The following is a 20,098-nucleotide window of genomic DNA, read 5'->3' on the forward strand; positions in this document are numbered from 1 at the left end:
GGTGGCTCCTGTTGACTCCGGGTTCTGGTGGATCATTCTTCTCCGTGCCTACACGAAATCCACCGGGGATTTGTCCCTGGCCGAGACACCAGAATGTCAAAAGGGAATGAGACTCATACTATCTCTGTGTCTGTCAGAAGGGTTTGATACCTTCCCGACATTGCTCTGCGCCGATGGATGCTGCATGATCGATCGAAGAATGGTAAAAAAACCTTCATTTCCTTGCATATAATCATATATCGTTTCGTTGAGGGTTCGATTCTGACATCGAATGCAAACTTTCTCCTTCTCTCTTTTACACAGGGTGTGTACGGATACCCGATCGAGATCCAAGCCCTCTTCTTCATGGCCCTACGTGCAGCACTGTCCATGCTCAAACACGATACCGAGGGCAACGAATTCATGGAGCGAATCGTGAAAAGCCCCCACGCGCTCAGCTTCCACATGCGAAGCTACTTCTGGCTGGATTTCCAGCAGTTGAACGACATATACCGGTACAAGACAGAGGAATACTCACACACGAGAACTTCACGGTTTAATATATATATATATATATATATATTATCATTTTTCTAACTATCGTTTGTTTGTTTGTTTGTTTGTTTTTTCTATTAATTTGTAGGTTAAATTTTTGTTTCCAAAATCAAATGTTTGTAAGATATAATCAATGAAAATCAATTGTATGTTTCCCCAAATAGTCATTAAGTACTTGAAAATTACCCTTATTAATTTCATTGGCAGTGCAAATGTACGTAGAATCAAGTTCCTATGTGCACAGCATTCATAAAATTTTCACAAGTGAATATAAAAGATCTACCTAAAGATCCATTATTATTTTACGCAGCCAGAAACACACGTGTGTGTATACAGCAATGGACCCGTTAGATTAATGACCTAAGATTCAATTTTAGTATACACAATAATAAAATATATATGATGAAAAAAATTTTACTTTAGTTACGGCTCTTGTACGATGCATTATAAGAAGTTGGTGCCCATGGTAAAATCACATTGTGTACACATGCACACACGTAACTGTGACGTCAAATTATAGCCGTTGAGATGCTTCAGAAATACAAAAAGCCATCACGAAAACCGCATAGAAGAAGACACGGGAAAGTGTTTCACGTGAGCAAAACCATTCCAGAAAGCCTGGAAAGATCGATGCATGAACAAGACAGACATCTGCACCATGTCCTGAATCCTGATCCACCATCTGTCTCCCGCACGACACTTAGTTCGATACGATACTGTAATCAACACTTATCCTAATGTCGGTACAACTCCACGAGCCAACCCGGAAACGGATCCTCTAAAAATTGAACAGAATTAAATTGAAACTTATAATATCAGTTCTGCTAAAAGCAGTTGTCAGGTTTGTTACTCTTTGCGGCCTAAGCCTAACTAGCCTCGTATAGACTATTTGGCCCGGGACCAATTATGCTCCCCTCTCTAATCTGAGAGGTTACCTCTCCAGCTCAACACCGAGAGCCAGCCATTTACCCAAGTTGGGTCAAATAATATTGAAAAAAAAACTGCGAAAATGAAATTAAAAAAAAAAACAAAAGAAAAAAGAACGAAACAATTTTATTGCTACAAAATAACTACAAAATAATTAAAGAAAAAAATAACATATGATAGAAATAAATAAATCAAGATATAATTGACCCAATTATCATTACTTGTTAATTGAATTTATATCTTTAATTTCTCTCAATAATCTTCATAATCATTTCTAGTCAATTTTAATCTTCTTAAATATATATTTGTTTCACCAAATAACTGCATGCGTCGTAAGTCTAGCCCCCCCGGAGTCCCTGCCGCACCAACCGCACCGTCCAGCAGTCAACTCCTTGATAAACTCCACGGTAAGTTTAGGGTTCCTCTCGACGAAAGAATCGAACTCGGACAAAACAGCAATATCCTTAATGTTCTTTTTGACAAAATCCAACGCCGATTTGTTGAGAGCGTCATCCGACAACACGGAAGAGAGCTCGAGCATGTCGAGAGCACTTGACGAATTTAGGTTCGATATGAGGTGGTTCCGGCATACGTCCTGAAGATACGGGATATCATACTTGTCCGCAGCTAGATAGAGAGGGCGAACGTGAAGTTTCAGCTTGTCAGCAGTCAAGGAGCCCTTGTACAGAAACTCAAGAAGAGCCTCTAACTCTTTGTGCTTGAGCTCAGAGAGAGTGATCGTCTCGTCTCTCGAAGTCTTGCATTCGTCTGCTTCCAACATAACCCTAAACACCTTCGATCTAGCCGACTATATAATATACAACAAACCCAAAAAACACATGTCAGTTCATGCAAAACATAAATCAAGATAAGCAAACCTAAACCGAATAGCAAACAATAATACAATAAGAACCCTCATTACTTAATCCCAAATAACACAGTGATATATATATATATCAACCGCACAGTGGACCAACCGATGGTTATAGAAGATACCAGGAAAATTTTGTGGGCATTGACGATCGTGCCGTCTCCGGACTTGAGCTTGATATCGACGTGCCTATTTTCCTGGAAGGCCTCGAACAAGGCACCAAAGAAAACGTCAAAGTTAGACGCTGCCGCCATTTCGTACTCTGCAAAGAAAAGGGAAAAGGTTTTCTCAGAAAATCGACAGGCATTTTCTCGACAAGCAAACGGAGAAACGAAGCAAAGACTGAGGATAGAGAACCCCAGAATAATATCTCTGTCAGTAGATGATCTGAATTTGCTTGATTTACAGGCAAGCTGCTACGTACCCAATATTAATAGAGAGGATGTATGGTCAAATAGTCTTCTTGCATTCACTACTTAAGGAAAAAAAAACCCTAAGAATCCGAGGAGTTCTACAGAAACAGTTGACAATCTAAATTTGAATTTAATTTCAAATTAAAAAAGATTGGAAAATGAACGACGACTAAATTTCTTCGGAATTTAATAGTTTTATAAGAATACAAATGAAAATCAAATCAAATCAAATCAAATCAAAACATTATAATTTTATAAAAATAAAACAACTAAATCCGAAATGAAAGTCAAATATGAACGAAACCCCGAAATAGCAGCCCCCCCCCCCCCTCAAATGTTGGTCTGTTCAGCCATTTTTCTAGAACTGGAAGAAGAAAACGGAGAGAATTTCAGAAAAACAAAAGCGATGTTGCCCTTGAGAAAACGGAGAGAATATATATATACATATATATGTATCAACCGCACAATGGGCCAACCAATGTTGCCATTTTCTACACTGCAAACAAAAGCGAAAAGATTGTCAGAAAATCGACCGGCGTTTTCTCAACAAGCAAAGGGACTAATGAAGCAAAAGCAAAGGATATTCTGAATTTGTTTGATTTATTGGCATTACAAAGAACTGCGGGTATAACAGGTCTTTCCCAATATCCGTGACGATCTTACAAATGGGCCTGAATGGTCTCATTAAGGCCCATTAGAGCCACCTCACAGAGAGTCGGTATCTTGTTACAATTACAAGCAACGACCCATAACTATTTGATCAGATCGTGATTTTTTTTATATATATTTTGGAAAATTGTTAAAAATGACCATTTTTTTTATACTCACTCGTGCATCGTCATTAGGGTTAATTCTGTTGCGGTCAGTGTTGGAATTCCGTAATTATAAAAAATGTGTTTCACCACACCGACCAACAATATATTAATTTTTTTTTTTGTTATTGAATATATTAATGTCAATGTAACACCTCATATATATATTTCTGGTATCACTTAAAAGAAGCCTGCATGATATCCACGGCAAGGCCAGGGCTCCTCTCGACAAACTCCTTGAACTCGGCGGAAAACGCAATCTCCCTCGCATGGCCGACGGCGAAATCCATCGACGTTCTGCGGAGAGAGCCGTCCGAAAAGACGCCGGAGAGTTCGAGAACGTCGAGGGCATTCGAGGAATTCAGGTTGGATATGAGGTGGGTCCTGCACACGTCTTGCAGATACGGAATATCGTATTTGTACGAGGAGAGATAGAGAAAGCGGACGTGAAGCTTAAGCTTGTCATCGGGCAAGGAGCCGCAGAGATATTCGATAAAAGCCTCTAGTTCTTGGCGGGCCTTGAACAAAGGACCGCAGAAAACGTCAAAGTCTGTCTCGCTCGCCATTTTTTTTTATATATTCTGTACAAAGAAAACCGACAAGTTTCTCAGAAAATGGACTTGGTCTTTCGCAGCAAGCAAAGAGTAAATAAATAAGCAAAAACAATGGATACAGAACCCTAAAACAAGCTATCGGTTTTCGCTGTCGGAAGATAATCCGAATTTGCTGGATTTATGGGGAAGTGCTACTTACCCAATATTAATGGAGAAGATGTACGGTCAAATAGCCTCTCTGCATTTACTTTTTTTTTTTTTGGGAAAACGTTGGAAAATGAAGAATCCGAGGAGTTTTACGGAAAAGTTCGACGTGTTTTGACAAAAGAGTTTTAGCGTATTGAAGTTACCAATTGTTTTTAGACATTCTGAATTTGAGTTTACTACGAAAATAATAGGAAAATGAATCATCATAACTAAATTTCTTTGAATTTTAATGTTTTTTAAAAAATACAAATAAAAATTGAATCGAACCAAGACCGGTTGTCAATACCAAATGATTGTAAGTTTGTAAAAATAAAATAACAAAATCCGACAAAAAAAAAAGACAAATATAAATGGAACCCTAGAACAGCAGAGCCCCTTATTACGATTTAGAAACAAAGGGTTGTACTTGGAACTAAAAACTGTTGTCCAATCGTGACGGTTTCAAAAATGGGCCTGAAATGGCCGTATTGGGCCCAGTAATTGTTAGGCCTCATGTTAAGAATAAAAGGATTAAAGTGCAATTTCAAAAAGATACATTAGGGTTTAATTTCGTATAATCGAGAAAGATCACAATCGCAATATCTAAGAGAAACAATATCCCTTATTTCTCACTTCACTCAAGAACGCCTTCATAATCTCCACGGCAAGATTAGGGCTCCTATTCACAAATCCCTTGAACCTTTCCGAAAACACAATCTCCTTCATATGCCTGATTACGAAATCGGAGGAAGCGTCACGGAGGGCTTTGTCCGAGAAAACTTCGGAGAGCTCGAGAGCGTCGAGAGCGTTTGACGATTCAAGAGACGATATGAGGTGGTTTCTGCACACCTCCTGCAGGTACGGAACTTCGTATTTATCCGCGGCGAGATATAGCGAACGGACGTGCTGCTTCAGCTTCGAAGGAGGCACGTATATCCCCTGTACATGAATTCGAGAAAAGCCTTCAGCTCTTTCTGAGTCAGCTCAGAGAGGGTGATGATCTCGTCTTTTGGAGCCTTGCATTCTTCCAACATGTCCCTAAACACCTTCGATCTCGCCGCCTACAGAACATAGCACAGTCTCATGAATTAGATATTTGCCGTTTTAGGACAGTGAAAAGACATCTATATCTGTTCTTGTTTCATCAATAAATGCGACTCATCGACCATACAAATGTTTTTTTTCTTTTATTACAAGAAAAATGACGAGTTTCCACTTAGAAGATACCAGAACTAGCTTGTGGGCGTGGACGGGGTCTTCATCGTCTCCCGGCTTGAGCCTGATATCGGCGTGCCACTGTTCTTTGAAGGCCTCGAACAATGCCCTTGAGAAAACGCTCATGTTGGTCTGTTCAGCCATTTTTCTAGAACTGGAAGAAGAAAACGGAGAGAATTTCAGAAAAACAAAAGCGATGTTGCCCTTGAGAAAACGGAGAGAATATATATATACATATATATGTATCAACCGCACAATGGGCCAACCAATGTTGCCATTTTCTACACTGCAAACAAAAGCGAAAAGATTGTCAGAAAATCGACCGGCGTTTTCTCAACAAGCAAAGGGACTAATGAAGCAAAAGCAAAGGATATTCTGAATTTGTTTGATTTATTGGCAAGCTGCTACTTCATGGAGAAGATGTACGGTCATATAGTCTTTCTGCATTTACTTTTTATTTATTTTTTGGTTGGGGGAAAACATTGGAAATGAAGTCGTCCAATGGATGAATTAACCTCTTATTTACTACTCCCTCAGTTTAGTTTTATTTGACGTTTTAACTTTTAGCACACATATTATTGTATCTAAAATACCCTTTTTAATTATCACAACTTTTTCTCTCGCACAATGTAATTTCCATTGATTTTGGGAAAAGTATAAAAAAATACATAAAAAATACAAAAACGTCATTTATTTTAAAACAAACAATTGACTCCAAAACATCATTTAAAACTAAACAGGAGTAGTATATAGGGGCACAACAGACGAATTAGTTACAAAGAAAGAACAATATCCTGTGATGATTTACAAATGGGCCTGGATGGACACGTTAGGGCCCATCAAGTGTCTCCTCGCGTGTAATAAAAGTAGATTATGGGCCTACGGCCCATATTATATGATTTACAATAGTATCTTTATAATATCTTGAAACTTTTGTAATTGTCAGCATCTCTTTGTTGAGTTTTTTTATAGTGTGTTTAGTTGTAGTTGACAAAAAATTTAATTGATGTCTTATTTCTCAAATAAATCTTAAAAAAAAACATACAAGTTATTATAAATTAGTTTGCGAGGACTATATATTTGATTTTATTTTCTTAAAATAAATCTTTAAATTTACTGATAACAAATAAATTTTTATTCCATCATAATTATAATGTTCTAATAATCATCGCCATAAATTCCGGATCCATACCCACGGCACCGACTGCACGTACTATTACTGGTAAGATTTAAAGAAGCCTGCATGATCTTCACAGCAAGGTTAGGGTTTCTCCCAACAAACGCATTGAACTGAGCTGACAAAGCAATCTCCTTCACATTCTTGGCAGCAAAACCTAACGCAGCATTCTGGAGATAGATGTCCGGGAAAATGCAAGAAAGCTCGAGAACTTCGAGAACGTTCGACAAATCCAGTGACGATACGAGGTGGTTACTGCAAACATCTTCAAGATAGGGGACATCGTATTTGTCCGAAGCAAGATAGAGCGAGCGAACATGCTGCTTCATCTTGTCATGAGGCAAGGAGCCCTTGTACATGAATTCAATAAAAGCCTCTAACTCTTCGTGCTTCAGCTCAGATAGAGTGACGGTCTCCTCGTTCGAGGTCTTGCATTCATCTGGTTCCAACATATCCCTAAACACCCTCGATCTCGTCGACTGAATAACGTAAACAAAACGTTCATGACAAAGAAAAGAGATTTACGACCGACCGTATAGTATACGTTTATTGTAAGAAGAAGATACCAGAATTAGTTTGTGGGCGTTGACGACATGGCCGTCTCCAGACTTGAGCCGTACATCGGCGTGCCGCCCTTCTTTGTACGCATTGAACAATGCATCGGGGAAAAAGCCGAAGCTAGCTTGAGTCGCCATTTTCCTACACTGCAAAGCAAAGAGAAAAGATTCTCAGAAAATCGACCTGCATTTTCTCAGAAAGCGAACAGAGCAATGAATCAAAAAACAAAGGACAGCAAAATTACCTCGTTTTCTCTGCCTCGAGTGCATGGGTTTGCTTGATTTATAGGCTAGTGTTTTTGCATCTACTTTTTTTTTTTTTTTTTTTTTTTAAAAACTTGGAAATGACAAGTCCATATGAATTATTCTCAAATTTTCAATGGTATTAATGTGAACTTTGGAAAACTTTGGAAAACCATATATAGAAACCGTGCAATAATCGTTTCCCGAGGAGTTGGAGGAATGTAATTTCTTTGGACATCGTTTTTACAAACTATATCATTCTTACACGTAACAACTATACGATCACACAGTAAAAAAAAACAGTAACGAATTTTGAAATTTTCTCTACATGTCCGTTAATTTCTCACTGATTACATCTTTTGTTCTTCGTATCCATCAAGAACGCCCTCGTGATTTGCACGCACAGATGATTGTTCTTGTGAGAAAAAGCCTCGTACTTGGCCGAGAAAACAACATCGTCCATGTTCTTCACTACGAATCCGAGAGCGGTTTCCTTCAACCTCTTGTTCAGACAAAGATCCGAGACGCTGAGAACGTCAAGAACATTGGAAATATCTAAGGACCACAACATGTGTTGTTCACAGAACTCTTGCAGGTACGGAATCATGTACTTGTCGGCTGCGATAAACAGTGCGTAGACGTGTTTCTGTAACTTGTCTTGAGGCAATGTCCCATTGTACAGGAACTCCAATAGGGTTTGGAGTTCCTCGGAGTTCAGTTCTTGGAGAGTTATGGAGTCTTCAGGGGCGGTTTTGCATGGGTCTGAATCTAGAATGTTCTTGAAGATCTCTGACCTTGAAGCCTATACATATAACATGGAATATATAAGGATAAAAAACAGAAGTTGCTTGCATCGCAAGGTATCGATCGGTTCTCGTTGATTACCAGCAAGGCTCTGTGAGCAGGAATATCGGTATGAAGCTGTTGTTGGAAAGCCGAGGAGAAATTGCTCAAGAACCTTATCTTCTTGTTCAACCCTTCCTCTGTTTCTTTCATGCGTTTCATCCATTTGATCACATTCCCCAACGGCTGAGGCTGATATTGATAATATATAAGAAAACTATAATGATATCTATAACAGATAACTAAATTTTCAAAGGATTGATCGTATACACAGATAATTAAGATTGCGTATATACGGAGCTTGCCTCGCAAGAGATCAAAGGAGAAGAAAGAGAAGGGCCATAATTAAGGTTGGACTTATCGATTGGTTTCACGTCTTCATTGGAGTTTTCGAGCTTGTTCAAGAGCATGATTATGCTTCTGGCCCCTTCGTAGCACGACCCGCATATCGTATTCCTCGGCGGCCTCAAAATGGCCGGCATTTTTGTGCAGATTGAGCAATCCATTACAGTCTTTCCGGTCTTCTCTCTTTGTCTCCTCTGCAATGATTCCAATGACGACGATGATGATGATGATGATGATGATGAAGCAGAATAAGAAGAAGAAGAAGAAGAAGTGGAGGAGCAGTTTCTTCCTTTGAACTCAAGTCGTGAATTATTCTTCAAGGGTTGGTCGGATGGTTCCATTATGCAAACTTATTTTTATTTAACATGAATAATCTATTTGGATACATACCCTTATAATATGAGCTTGCAATGATTGTTCCCTAAGGAGTTTTGTCGTATGAAAAAAGAAAATGAAATGATTAGTCGTTATAACGAATCTTGAGGAGTTGTATAGTTGGACGTGCATATGCTTGGGAACCTTCATCCACAATTAATCAATATATATATATATATATATATGGATAACTTATTCTACTTTTTTTTTCCTTTACATTTATTTGTTTATTGCATGCTTTGCTCATGATTTCATTGCATGTTTTTTTTCCCTTTTGGTTCTACTTAGTATATTTAAAAAAAAAACATGAATGCAAGTAAATTCAAATATTTCGTGAAAAAAGTAGAGAGTATAATTAATTAGAGAGGATCTTTTATGTAATAATGAGACATGATAACATCAAAAGCTAAATGGCTCAAAGGTAGGAATAAGAAAATGACTGTCCAACCTTTCAACAGCAAATATGCTTAGTGCACAGTGTTGATTTTTGGGTTGGTTTCATAATTCATTTTTTTTTATTTTAAAAAAATACCTATTCCTTTCCGTGTTTTAGATTTTGAATTGAATTCATTTGGCATTTGATTTTTATTGAAAACATTCATTTTTAAAATATTTTTATTCAATTTTTATGTTACTTTTATATTTGATTTCGTTATTTAAAATATATTGAGTAAACAGAAACCAAAATATGAAAATAAAAGGGTTGAAGTTTCGAAGAGCCAACCTGTCTGTTTGATGAAGGAAAAGGCATATGTTTTCAATTATACCCTCATGGTTTAAACTATTTGCTTATGATGACCCCATAGTTTGAATTTATTCCAAAAACGTCAACAAACGTTTTACAAGATTCATCCGTACACCAATCCGTGTAAGAAACATCAAAATCCATCTCATTTTTATACTTGTATCATATATTTTAACAGAATACAACAACTTTTCTGCAGGTATTTCGTAAATTTGGACTTGGGTTCTTATTGTGGAGGAGAGTTTGGGACACATTTTTCTCAAATATTCTACAAATTCTTATAATTTCAAAAATTATATTACAAGGATCGGTAAGCTTAGGTGAGCATATTTTTTAAAATTCAGTTTCAGTTTGTCTATTTCCGGTATATTTTTTTCAGTTTTATAAAAAATATATATATATCCATTCCTTTACTATTTCATTATTATTCCGTTGTTAAAAATTCCGGTTTGATTAAATTTGATTGTAATTAAAAATATATTTCTTTTTATCTTATTGTTTTGTCTTTTTCATATATTGTAAATCGGTTAATTTGGTTTTAAAAAAAATGTTATTAGGCTGGGTTACCAATCCAAATGAAATATTTCCCTTTGATTGGGCTTGATATTGATAATTTATTGAGTGGGCTTTTAGCGACGCTCCCAAAAAAAAGGGGAAAGAGATTAAAAGGCCCATCTCTCATTATCAACCGTACATGCATGCGTCATTATTTACGTCATAATAATAATAATGGGTTCAAAATTTAAAAACTTTCCATTTATTTATCGGATGCATAAAGGAGCACAGAGTCCATTTTTTTTCATCATTATCATAGGGACTGCACCATTTAATAAAAAAGAGCTTAAGGTTTCTCATGGCTCGGCGGCTCCTCTCGGCCGCTCCTCTCGTAGTAATGGTAGGCGGCGGCTCCTGATAGCACTGCCAGTGTCACTGCTTGTGCATGCATCCTGCCCCAAACCCAAGATTTATTTTTTATACAAATCAGATTCCACCTTGAAATAAACTAAATTCGAATCGAACCCAAAATGGGTATAGGTATATATACCTTGCATGTATAAGTCTGAGGCTGGGTTTGAGTGGAGCTGCAGTGGTACGTGCATAAGCCAATGATCCTCCGAGTACCGATGCCCACATTGCTCCTGTTACCAACATTATATATTTTTTATTAATTCACGCAACAAACTAAACAGAGATTTTTACCATATCCATATGATAATGTTTTGATCCATCAACACACATTACACAATAAATAAGTCTAATATGAAGTAATGTTGCTATAATGAATCTGAGATATAGTATCCAAGATACAGAACGGAAAACAACTCCATTGATACGATTGGTTGACAGACAAAATAGATATTCAAATTTGGGTGGTTAAGTAGTGAGAAGACATGCAAATCATACTCTTATCCTACGTTTAAATCCAAGAGTGGAGAAAAACATTCATCGGGAATTTTTCGGTGTTCTGGTAGATGTAGTAGGTCAAAAATCCGGTGAACTTTCGGATTATAAAAAAAAAGATAGATGCCCATATTAATTGGTTCTGAGTATATGTGTATGTGTATATATATATATATATGTGTATGCAGCTCTCATTGTGAAGGATAAAAGTTAATATACTGTTGATGATAATCTAAAAGGAGATAACATACCAACACTAGCAAGCTTGTGCTTTGAAACCCAAGATTGGACGGCCTCCATTTTCACTCTCCTTCTTCTTCTTCTCTATTGAATCTTGCTCTGAGATTTTGTGGGTCTCGACGGATGTGTGTATATATATACACAAATGGATATGACTGTGTAGTCAGAGAGAGGGCAGTGATGGCCCACGGGATTTGCATATATATGATTTTGGGTGAAAAAATGTAAACAAGTGGCCGAGAGAGTATCTGGTTTTCAGGAGAATCATGAAATTGGATGGTCCGACTTTTGACAAGAATGGGTTTTGTGGGTTTTTTTTTGCTGTGTGCGTGCGCATCGAAACCAGGAGCCACACCACCGCTCGCTTTTCCCTTTTCTTGAAACGTTTCATTGTATTTGTACGTTCTTCTTCTCCTTAGCTTTTCACATGTTTCATAAATTAATTAAATAATAAGAAAAGGTAAATCTAGCTTTCCAAAAGGAAAAAAAATGAGTTAAAGAAGGAATCCGGTGGGTTTTCTTCTTGAATTTGTGTAGATCTTCTTTTTCCGCGGTTGTCAATTTGTGGATATGTTTTTTATAAAATAATTACATGCTTTCGTACGGTAAATATTTCTCTCTTATCTTTATACATTTGAATCAATTCAAGATTTTTATACTTATACGAATTTCGACGTATTTTTTTTTGTTTAAATTCGATCGTATATTATTTTTCCGTATTTTCATTATTTTTTGTAACACCTCCAACAAATAATGATATGCTTGATTGTAATGCATCAGTCAATTATGTTCATTTATTAAATCATCGCCGCGTTATTAGATTAGTAGTATTATTAATCATTAACCTCGATTAGATTAATCTATATGCGATGATAATAAAAAAAATGCAAATAAAGAAACAAGTTCATCGAACACGATGTATTTAATGGTTCATTGAATCCCAAGTTTAGGGTGTACTATAAATCAAATTAATAAATAAATCTTGAATCTTGTATGTTACTTTTATGTCGAAGCTGTAATTGCGCAAGAATCAGACCTCACCACGAACTCACGCAAAACAGAAACTCTCTATTGTTTCTCTCGAAGAACAGGAAAAAAGCCAGAGATCGAAGAACAGAATCTAAAAGACGCAAGAGATTTAACGAGTTCAGTACGATCAGTGTAATCGTACCTACGTCTCGAAAGGAAGAGAGAGGTTCTTATTGATCTTGGGATTACAGATTACAGAAAGAACTAGCTTTTTCTTCTGGAAGCTAACAACCCAATATATAGCAGACGGAGAAGAAGAAGACGCTGCCTTTTTCCCAAACAGATTAAACCCTTGGTTTGAAACCAAGTCTTCAGCTATTATGAAGTCTCTGTTTTACCCAGAAGGTTTCATGGTTTCAGGCATTTATTCTACAAATCTCCACCTTGCCTGAGAATCATGGCTCTGTCACCAACACTTCGAGCCATCCTCTCTCTCTCTCCCTTATTTACAGATGTTACGTATCTGTAAGTTTGAGCAAGTCCAGCAGTTTACTAAGCTTACCCACCGAGATTGTCTTTGTCAGCAAATCAGCAGGGTTTTCCTCAGTATGAATCTTTTTCACTTGAATTGATCCCTGAGCAATAATATCCCGGATGAAGTGGAGTCTAACGTCGATATGTTTCGTACGTTCATGATGAACGCTATTCCGTGATAAGTCCAATGCACTTTGCGAGTCACACATGACTTCAACTGGTTCTTCTTCGAAACCAAGTTCCTTCATCAGCCCTTTTAGCCATAGACTCTCCTTCACAGCCTCGGTTAATGCCATATACTCTGCTTCGGTCGTTGAAAGCGCTACAACACTCTGCAAGCTTGATTTCCAGCTAACTACATTGCCTCCTACTGTGAAGACAAAACCTGTTACTGATCTTCTTTTATCAAGGTCAGCTGCAAAATCAGAATCACAGTAGCCAACCACTTTCATAGATACTGGCTTTGTATATCTCAGACCATAACCAGTGGTTCCTCTTATGTAGCGCAGAACCCATTTCACTGCTTCCCAGTGCTCCTTTTCAGGTTTTCCCATGAATCGACTGATGACTCCAACAGGGAATGCAAGGTCTGGCCTTGTGCCAATCATGGAATACATCACACTCCCTACAGCATTAGCATACGGAATTGAATCAGCAAACTTCTGATCAAACTCCTCTGGTTTCTTGGAAGAGCACAGTCTGAAATGTGAGCCAAGAGGTGTCTGAACTGGTTTCGAATCTTCCATGTTGAATGTAGCCAATACCTTCTCTAAGTAGTCACTCTGAGTCAGAATTAACGACCCACCAGATCTATCTCTTGTTATAGTTATACCAAGCATTCTTCTTGCGGGTCCTAAATCTTTCATTTCGAACTCAGTCCCCAAATTCTGTTTCAATCTCAGCAGCTCTATCTTGTCTTTTCCAGCAATTAACATGTCATCGACATACACCATTAGATACATCATGGCACCGCACTTATCCTTCTTGAAGTAGACACACGGGTCAAAACAGGACCTGGTGAAGCCTTGCATTTGAACAAACTCGTCGAACCTTATGTTCCAACGTCTCGGTGACTGTTTTAAGCCATAAAGTGACCTTTTCAGCAAGCAAACTTTATGTTCTTCTCCAGGTTTCAAGAAGCCTTCGGGTTGCTCCATGTATATTTGCTCCTCTAATGTGCCATTCAAGAAAGCTGTCTTAACATCTAACTGATCAAGCTCGAGATTTTGGGACACTACTATTGATAGCAGCACACGGATAGACACGTGTTTTACCACAGGGGAGAAGATCTCGGTGTAGTCCACTCCCTCAATCTGAGAGAACCCTTTTGCTACTAATCTTGCCTTGAATCTTGGTTTTTCCACACCTGGTATCCCTGGTTTAAGTTTGAATACCCATTTGCAACCTATGATCCTTTTTTCTTTTGGCGGAGCTGTCAGGATCCATGTCTCATTCTTGTGCAGAGATTCCATTTCTTCCTTCATAGCTTGTTCCCATTTTCTCCAATCTTTGTGAGCTTTAGCTTCCCTGTAGTTCTTAGGTTCAGAAATCTCGACGGTTTCAGATACTGAGAATGCAAATGCGGCTGAGTCATCCTCTCTGAATCGGGCTGGAGGCTTGATCTGTCGCTTTTCTCTGTCTCGTACTAGAACATAGTCTATCAATCTTTGCATTTCTTCCTCTGGAGGACTGCCTCCTGATTCGTGTATCTTTCTTATTTCCTCATCTGATGGACTTGGTTCAGTCTCTTTCTTTGGCGTTTCTGGCTTTTCTGAGTTCTTGGTAACTCCACCTCGCTCCCATGTTCCGTCGGTTTTCTCATTTTCCAGTAAAATGGGCAGTTGTCCTGTCTTGCTGACATTAGTGTCTTGTGAGGAAGTCTGTTTTGATTCTATTTTGTTTAAGTCCTTAAACACGACTTCCTCATCAAACTTGATGTGTCGACTTACCACTATCTTGTCTTCATCAGGATACCAGATTTTATATCCTTTTGTTCCTGATGGATATCCCACAAAAATTCCCCTTTTTGCTCGTGGTAGCAGCTTTCCTTGGTCTCCATGTACATAGGCTATGCAACCAAAACGTCTTAGATGACTATAACTTGTGTCTCTCCCGGACCATACCTCATTTGGCACTTTGAAGTCTAATGCAGTGGATGGAGCTCTATTTATTACATGAACTGCAGCAAATGCTGCTTCTGCCCAAAATTGTTGAGGCAGACCAGATTCTGACAGAAAGCATCTCACTTTTTCCATGATAGTGCGATTCATCCTTTCTGCGACTCCATTTTGTTGCGGAGTATATGCACATGTCTTGTGTCTCAGAATCCCCTGTGTTCTGCAATGATCATCGAATTTTCTGTTGCAAAACTCGAGTCCATTATCAGTTCGCAAGACCTTGAGTTTCCTCTCTGTTTGTCTTTCCGCCAATATTTTCCAATCTAGGAACCTGTCATAAGCTTCATCTTTTGATCTCAAGAAATATATCCATACCTTTCTGGAGTGGTCATCCACAAAAGTCATGAAGTACTTGTACCCTGACAGTGATGGAGTTGTAGAAACTGATCCCCACAGATCTGAATGTACGTAGTCCAATACTCCTTTTGAGGTGTGTTGTCCTGTCCCAAACACTAGTTTATGGGACTTTCCAAAAATGCAGTGTTCACAGAACTTGAGATTCGACACTTCTGCATTATCGATAACTCCTTTTCGAGCTAAGATTTCCATGCCCTTGTATGACATGTGCCCAAGTCTGCTATGCCAGACCTTAGTTTTGTCTTGAACCTTTGATCTGTGAACTTCGCCCGTTATGGTTTTCCCTTCTAGGATATATATCCCATTCTGCAGAGTTCCTTTCAGCACTGTGCGGCAGCCTTTGATTACTTTCAGGCATCCTTCTTGTGACTTGTACCAGCAACCTTGAGACTCCAGAGTTCCAAGCGAGATGAGATTGGTTCGCAGGTCAGGTACATATCTGACTTGTGACAGGGTAATCTCTGATCCATCGTGTGTTTGGATTCGTATATTACCCACACCTCTTATTCTACAGGTTGAGTTATTTCCCATCATTACGATTCCGATGGGTTCGTCCTTAAACTCGGAGAACCACTCTTTTCGTGGACAGAGATGAAAAGTGCAGCCTGAGTCTAATACCCACTCGTTTTCCACATCACGAGCTGGCATCGTGAGGGCCTCTGTCTTTTGTATGATTAGCACCTCTGAATCATATCTTGTTCCTTTGACCACATCTGCTTCCTCTTTATCAGAATCATTTTGATTTGATTCTCGTTTTCTTGCATAACAATCTCTGCGGAAATGTCCCTTTTTTCCACAGTGCCAGCATTCCGAGTCCTTATTTCTGGATTTGGACCGTGAACGGCCCTTCTTGGAACCATTCTTGCCCCGAAATGGTGATCTCCCTCTGATGTTTAGGCCATCACTCTGATTTTTACCAATCTTTCCTTGAGCCATGAGCTCCATTTCCTTAGATCTAGCTGCAGCTTTAACCTCTTCTGGGGTTATGGTAGATCGAGAGTATTTCAACACTTCTCTCAGTTGATCATATGCTGGCGGGAGTGAATTTAGAAGGTAAACCGCCTGATATTCCTCTTCAATCTTCACCTGCAAGCTCTGGAGATCAGATAATATCTTCTGAAATTCATCCAGATTTTCTTCTATCGTTTTTCTGTCATTCATCTTGAACCCTGAGATCCTCTGCATCAGATACATGCGGTTTGGTAATGATTGTTCCAGGAACATTCTCTCGAGTGATTTCCAAATTGTGTACGCCGTCTTTTCATGAATCACTTTCCTTAGAATCTGATCGGAAAGACACAGAACTATCAAGTTTCGAGTCTTTCTGCTTCTTTCTGATCTTTCTTGATATGTTCTACCACCAGATGATTTTCCTTCTGATCCAATCGAACTTGTCGTCACTCCAGATCCTACATCAGAAGTCATTGACGAGTCCATATCTGCGTCCCCCTTCATCACCCCAACTCGAGGAGTCTGGTCCTCTTTACCAGGTCTTGTATCGTGCGTGATCTTCCAGTCTTCTGGGTTATCTTCCAAGGTATCAAGAAGACCCATAATCTCCAAGCCGATTTGAATTTTTTCTTTCCAGAGAACAAAATCATTCTTCCCATCGAACTTCTCAACATCCAACTTCTGTACCGGAACTGCCATCTTCACCTTCTTTCTCGATTCTTACAATTCTTCACGATCGATCACAGAATTCTTCGATTGCCCCAAGTAACCGGGCTCTGATACCACTTGTAATTGCGCAAGAATCAGACCTCACCACGAACTCACGCAAAACAGAAACTCTCTATTGTTTCTCTCGAAGAACAGGAAAAAAGCCAGAGATCGAAGAACAGAATCTAAAAGACGCAAGAGATTTAACGAGTTCAGTACGATCAGTGTAATCGTACCTACGTCTCGAAAGGAAGAGAGAGGTTCTTATTGATCTTGGGATTACAGATTACAGAAAGAACTAGCTTTTTCTTCTGGAAGCTAACAACCCAATATATAGCAGACGGAGAAGAAGAAGACGCTGCCTTTTTCCCAAACAGATTAAACCCTTGGTTTGAAACCAAGTCTTCAGCTATTATGAAGTCTCTGTTTTACCCAGAAGGTTTCATGGTTTCAGGCATTTATTCTACAGAAGCCATATATACTAAATAAAATAACTACGTCTTCCCTCGGGCGATAAGGCCCACACAAGTTATATATAAATTATAACCCGTCATGTTTATTGGGCTTATGTAGGCCCAATATATTTCGGCCCATATCTGGGCTTTTCTGCGAGGATCTCGTCTATCCCCCTTCGAGCCGGAACTTTCCCGCCTAACCGTGACTGGAATAGCATCAACTCCTGCCCAAAAACCTCGGGTGATTTTGAAGATTCCGGTGAAATCACTTCGGAAAAACGAAAATGGAAGCTGATCGGTCTCTCGGAGGAAGAATACGGAGGAAGCCGCTTGCAGATTGCACCAACACGGTGGTCTCCAGATTTCGTCGGCCGTCGTCTTCTTCTTTCTCCGTTACTGATGTCAAATCGGCGAATCCATCTCTCGCTTCATCTCTTAATAGGATAATTGATAACACGACGGTAACAGATCCAGTTTTGTCCCCGGAAGCGTTTCCCGGGGTCAGGTCACGGCCGTCGCAAACCCTAGCTCTGCCGATCCAGCTTCTCCGACCACCACTCCATCTCATTCCCGTAATTCTCGCTCTGTTCGAGGTATTTTCTTCTCCGCGATTTTTTTTTTTATGTGTTAGCTTTCGTGGGGTTCTTTGATTTCCTCTGGTTATCTGGGTTGAGGCTTTGAGGGTTCTAGGGTTAAATTTGTTGTTTCGAGTCATTTGATGTGGGATTTTTTCTCATAAAGGAAGAATGGTTGGATTATCTCTGCATTGTCCTCTTTCGAAGAACGAGTGTTAAGCGGAGAAGAAATTGATATCAAGCTGATTTTCCATGTAATTAGTTCTGGTGATATCTTTGTCTTAGTTATGTCCTTTTGCTGTAAGCTGATGTTTGAGAGATCTTATATTCTTAGACATTGGTCACAAGGAGATCGTTGAGCCTCATTCGGTTTACACCAGAAGAAAGGATTCTGTAAAGAGGAAGAGTAAAGAGATCACTGCCTTGGATCCAGTGGATTGCCCTCTCACAAATACAGTTTTCCGCTCTAGGTATGACAGTAGATCAGAGTGCAAATTTGAATATCATATGCATCGAATTCGCTAAACCATGGAAAATTTAGTTCACAATGATCCCTATCCCTATATAAATTCAAATATTGCATTTGTTGGTGATTCTTTTCAAAATTTGTATCGTAGGGGGAAAACACACCGAGCAGATGAAAACACGTCCAAACCCTTAACTACAGCTCGGGAAAAGGTGAATTTCAGGAAGCTCTAATCATATACTTATCAGAATGAAAGATAGGATTTTGGTTGTCAAGTTATATGGCCTTTTTGTGTTGCCTATCAAAGTTTCACGGTTCTGAGGTAAATTTTTGCGATCTTGGCTTGAACTTCGCTACAACGCTTTGTTTGTTATCGCTTATCGTAGTTGAACATTTTGATTGTTGTGTATCCCTGTTTCGACCTTTAACTCTGATATCGTTAAAATTTCAATTTGCTAACGGAATTTTGATCATTGTGCGTCATCTAATTCAACCTTCATCTCTTTGCTGCATCGTTGTTTTACTAATTCCCCAACATAGTTTCAAGAGAGCATGCTTCTGTTTTGTCAAACATTTTGAAAGGTAGTCTTGGAATATTCTTATGAGATGTTCTTGTTCTGCAGTATCGTAAATTTCGCTAGTTGTGTTCCCATCATTTGCTTTGATTGAATCTTCGGTCACGGAATTATATTACAGTGTTTTCTCAAAACCTAACTGAGTGTACATTATTGGTTACCCAAATGTAATTCTTAGAAATCGTGTAACGTTTTCATCCCAGAGGCAGCGTCAGGGAAAGCGCAACCGGGATGGTGCACGGCAAACACTCCCGCAGGAGTTTATCGAGCAACAGCGAGCTTACTTCGCTGAGATTGACGCCTTTGAACTGCCAGAAGAGGAGGTAACTTCTACCAGCGACTTGGAGTAAATTTTGAATCATTTACGGTATATATCGACTTTTAAGGCACCATAACCCTGTAGTACCACTGTATAGCTACAAGTCTTCTCAACCCCCCGAAAAAACAAAAGAAAGTCAAACACCGGCAAAGTTTTGTCAACCCCCCTTTCTCCTGTTTAACTGGCCCTTAACCCAAACAGTTGTCCAGTTTTGTGAATACAGAAGATCTGTCCTTTATAATACTTGCTGACCCATCGTATCTTATCCTAGGAATACTAGATTAGTATTTTTCAGAAGACGTTTTTTGATCTATATAGACAACAAGAAGATGATATTAGATACGGTTTTTTCAAGGTTCTTAGATTCATACATAGAATTTTGGTCAGCATTGAATAATATTTTCCAACGTTTATTGATTCGGTCCAATGTTGTTAAAGTGTAAGTAATGGATAGTGGTAAAAATGCGTTCAAAGTGGAGAGGGGCTTACATTTTTTGTAATGACATGAAATGAGGGGTTTAATTGGATTATGAGTAGGCAGTACGAGGGATTGGGACACGTGGATATGTTTCCC

At 38.8% G+C, this 20,098-nt stretch overlaps 6 protein-coding genes and 1 pseudogene across 6 annotated transcripts; 2 read left to right on the plus strand and 5 right to left on the minus strand.

Moving 5' to 3' along the window:
- Positions 1 to 5: 5 nt before the first annotated feature.
- LOC104824592 (probable alkaline/neutral invertase F) lies at positions 6 to 671 on the plus strand. The gene is made up of 3 exons (XM_010556687.1): positions 6 to 202; positions 304 to 533; positions 623 to 671. The coding sequence occupies exons 1-3, from the start codon at positions 107 to 109 to the stop codon at positions 669 to 671; spliced, it is 375 nt and encodes a 124-aa protein (XP_010554989.1). The 5' UTR covers positions 6 to 106.
- Positions 672 to 1,729: 1,058 nt separating this feature from the next.
- Positions 1,730 to 2,713, minus strand: LOC104824348 (putative BTB/POZ domain-containing protein At2g40440). Its single transcript, XM_010556397.1, has 3 exons — positions 2,690 to 2,713; positions 2,458 to 2,594; positions 1,730 to 2,269 (listed from the first exon to the last, which is right to left on the minus strand). The coding sequence occupies exons 2-3, from the start codon at positions 2,584 to 2,586 to the stop codon at positions 1,772 to 1,774; spliced, it is 627 nt and encodes a 208-aa protein (XP_010554699.1). The 5' UTR covers positions 2,587 to 2,594; positions 2,690 to 2,713; the 3' UTR covers positions 1,730 to 1,771.
- Positions 2,714 to 3,733: 1,020 nt separating this feature from the next.
- LOC104824593 (putative BTB/POZ domain-containing protein At2g40450) lies at positions 3,734 to 4,123 on the minus strand. The gene has a single exon (XM_010556688.1). The coding sequence runs from the start codon at positions 4,121 to 4,123 to the stop codon at positions 3,734 to 3,736; it is 390 nt and encodes a 129-aa protein (XP_010554990.1).
- Positions 4,124 to 4,841: 718 nt separating this feature from the next.
- On the minus strand, positions 4,842 to 6,005 carry LOC104824349 (annotated as a pseudogene).
- A 665-nt stretch (positions 6,006 to 6,670) lies between these two features.
- On the minus strand, positions 6,671 to 7,384 carry LOC104824594 (putative BTB/POZ domain-containing protein At2g40440). The gene is made up of 2 exons (XM_010556689.1): positions 7,256 to 7,384; positions 6,671 to 7,168 (listed from the first exon to the last, which is right to left on the minus strand). The coding sequence occupies exons 1-2, from the start codon at positions 7,382 to 7,384 to the stop codon at positions 6,671 to 6,673; spliced, it is 627 nt and encodes a 208-aa protein (XP_010554991.1).
- A 264-nt stretch (positions 7,385 to 7,648) lies between these two features.
- LOC104824350 (BTB/POZ domain-containing protein At3g56230) lies at positions 7,649 to 9,006 on the minus strand. The gene is made up of 3 exons (XM_010556399.2): positions 8,638 to 9,006; positions 8,375 to 8,524; positions 7,649 to 8,291 (listed from the first exon to the last, which is right to left on the minus strand). Exons 1-3 carry the CDS (start codon positions 8,836 to 8,838, stop codon positions 7,833 to 7,835), a joined length of 810 nt encoding a protein of 269 aa, XP_010554701.1. The 5' UTR covers positions 8,839 to 9,006; the 3' UTR covers positions 7,649 to 7,832.
- An 8,778-nt stretch (positions 9,007 to 17,784) lies between these two features.
- Positions 17,785 to 19,744, plus strand: LOC104824352. The gene is given in 5 exon segments (XM_010556401.1): positions 17,785 to 18,049; positions 18,052 to 18,182; positions 18,499 to 18,634; positions 18,782 to 18,842; positions 19,409 to 19,744. Coding segments are annotated over 5 exon segments (651 nt in total). The 5' UTR covers positions 17,785 to 17,873; the 3' UTR covers positions 19,556 to 19,744.
- The last annotated feature ends 354 nt before the right edge of the window (positions 19,745 to 20,098 follow it).

This window comes from Tarenaya hassleriana, unplaced genomic scaffold (assembly GCF_000463585.1).
Source record: "Tarenaya hassleriana unplaced genomic scaffold, ASM46358v1 Cleome4, whole genome shotgun sequence".
NCBI classification, from domain to species: Eukaryota; Viridiplantae; Streptophyta; class Magnoliopsida; order Brassicales; family Cleomaceae; genus Tarenaya; species Tarenaya hassleriana.

Excerpts from the sequence above, each read along its gene's own strand:
- LOC104824593 (XM_010556688.1), bottom strand. The coding sequence starts at position 4,123 with ATGGCGAGCGAGACAGACTTTGACGTTTTCTGCGGTCCTTTGTTCAAG.
- LOC104824348 (XM_010556397.1), bottom strand. The coding sequence starts at position 2,586 with ATGGCGGCAGCGTCTAACTTTGACGTTTTCTTTGGTGCCTTGTTCGAG. Across the intron at positions 2,270-2,457 it reads ATGCCCACAAAATTTTCCTG|TCGGCTAGATCGAAGGTGTT; the intron begins GTATCTTCTATA and ends TATATTATATAG.
- LOC104824594 (XM_010556689.1), bottom strand. The coding sequence starts at position 7,384 with ATGGCGACTCAAGCTAGCTTCGGCTTTTTCCCCGATGCATTGTTCAAT. Across the intron at positions 7,169-7,255 it reads ACGCCCACAAACTAATTCTG|TCGACGAGATCGAGGGTGTT; the intron begins GTATCTTCTTCT and ends TACGTTATTCAG.
- LOC104824350 (XM_010556399.2), bottom strand. The coding sequence starts at position 8,838 with ATGGATTGCTCAATCTGCACAAAAATGCCGGCCATTTTGAGGCCGCCG. Across the intron at positions 8,525-8,637 it reads CTCCTTTGATCTCTTGCGAG|CCTCAGCCGTTGGGGAATGT; the intron begins GCAAGCTCCGTA and ends TATCAATATCAG. Across the intron at positions 8,292-8,374 it reads CTGCTCACAGAGCCTTGCTG|GCTTCAAGGTCAGAGATCTT; the intron begins GTAATCAACGAG and ends TTATATGTATAG.
- LOC104824592 (XM_010556687.1), top strand. The coding sequence starts at position 107 with ATGAGACTCATACTATCTCTGTGTCTGTCAGAAGGGTTTGATACCTTC. Across the intron at positions 203-303 it reads GCATGATCGATCGAAGAATG|GGTGTGTACGGATACCCGAT; the intron begins GTAAAAAAACCT and ends TCTTTTACACAG. Across the intron at positions 534-622 it reads TCACACACGAGAACTTCACG|GTTAAATTTTTGTTTCCAAA; the intron begins GTTTAATATATA and ends ATTAATTTGTAG.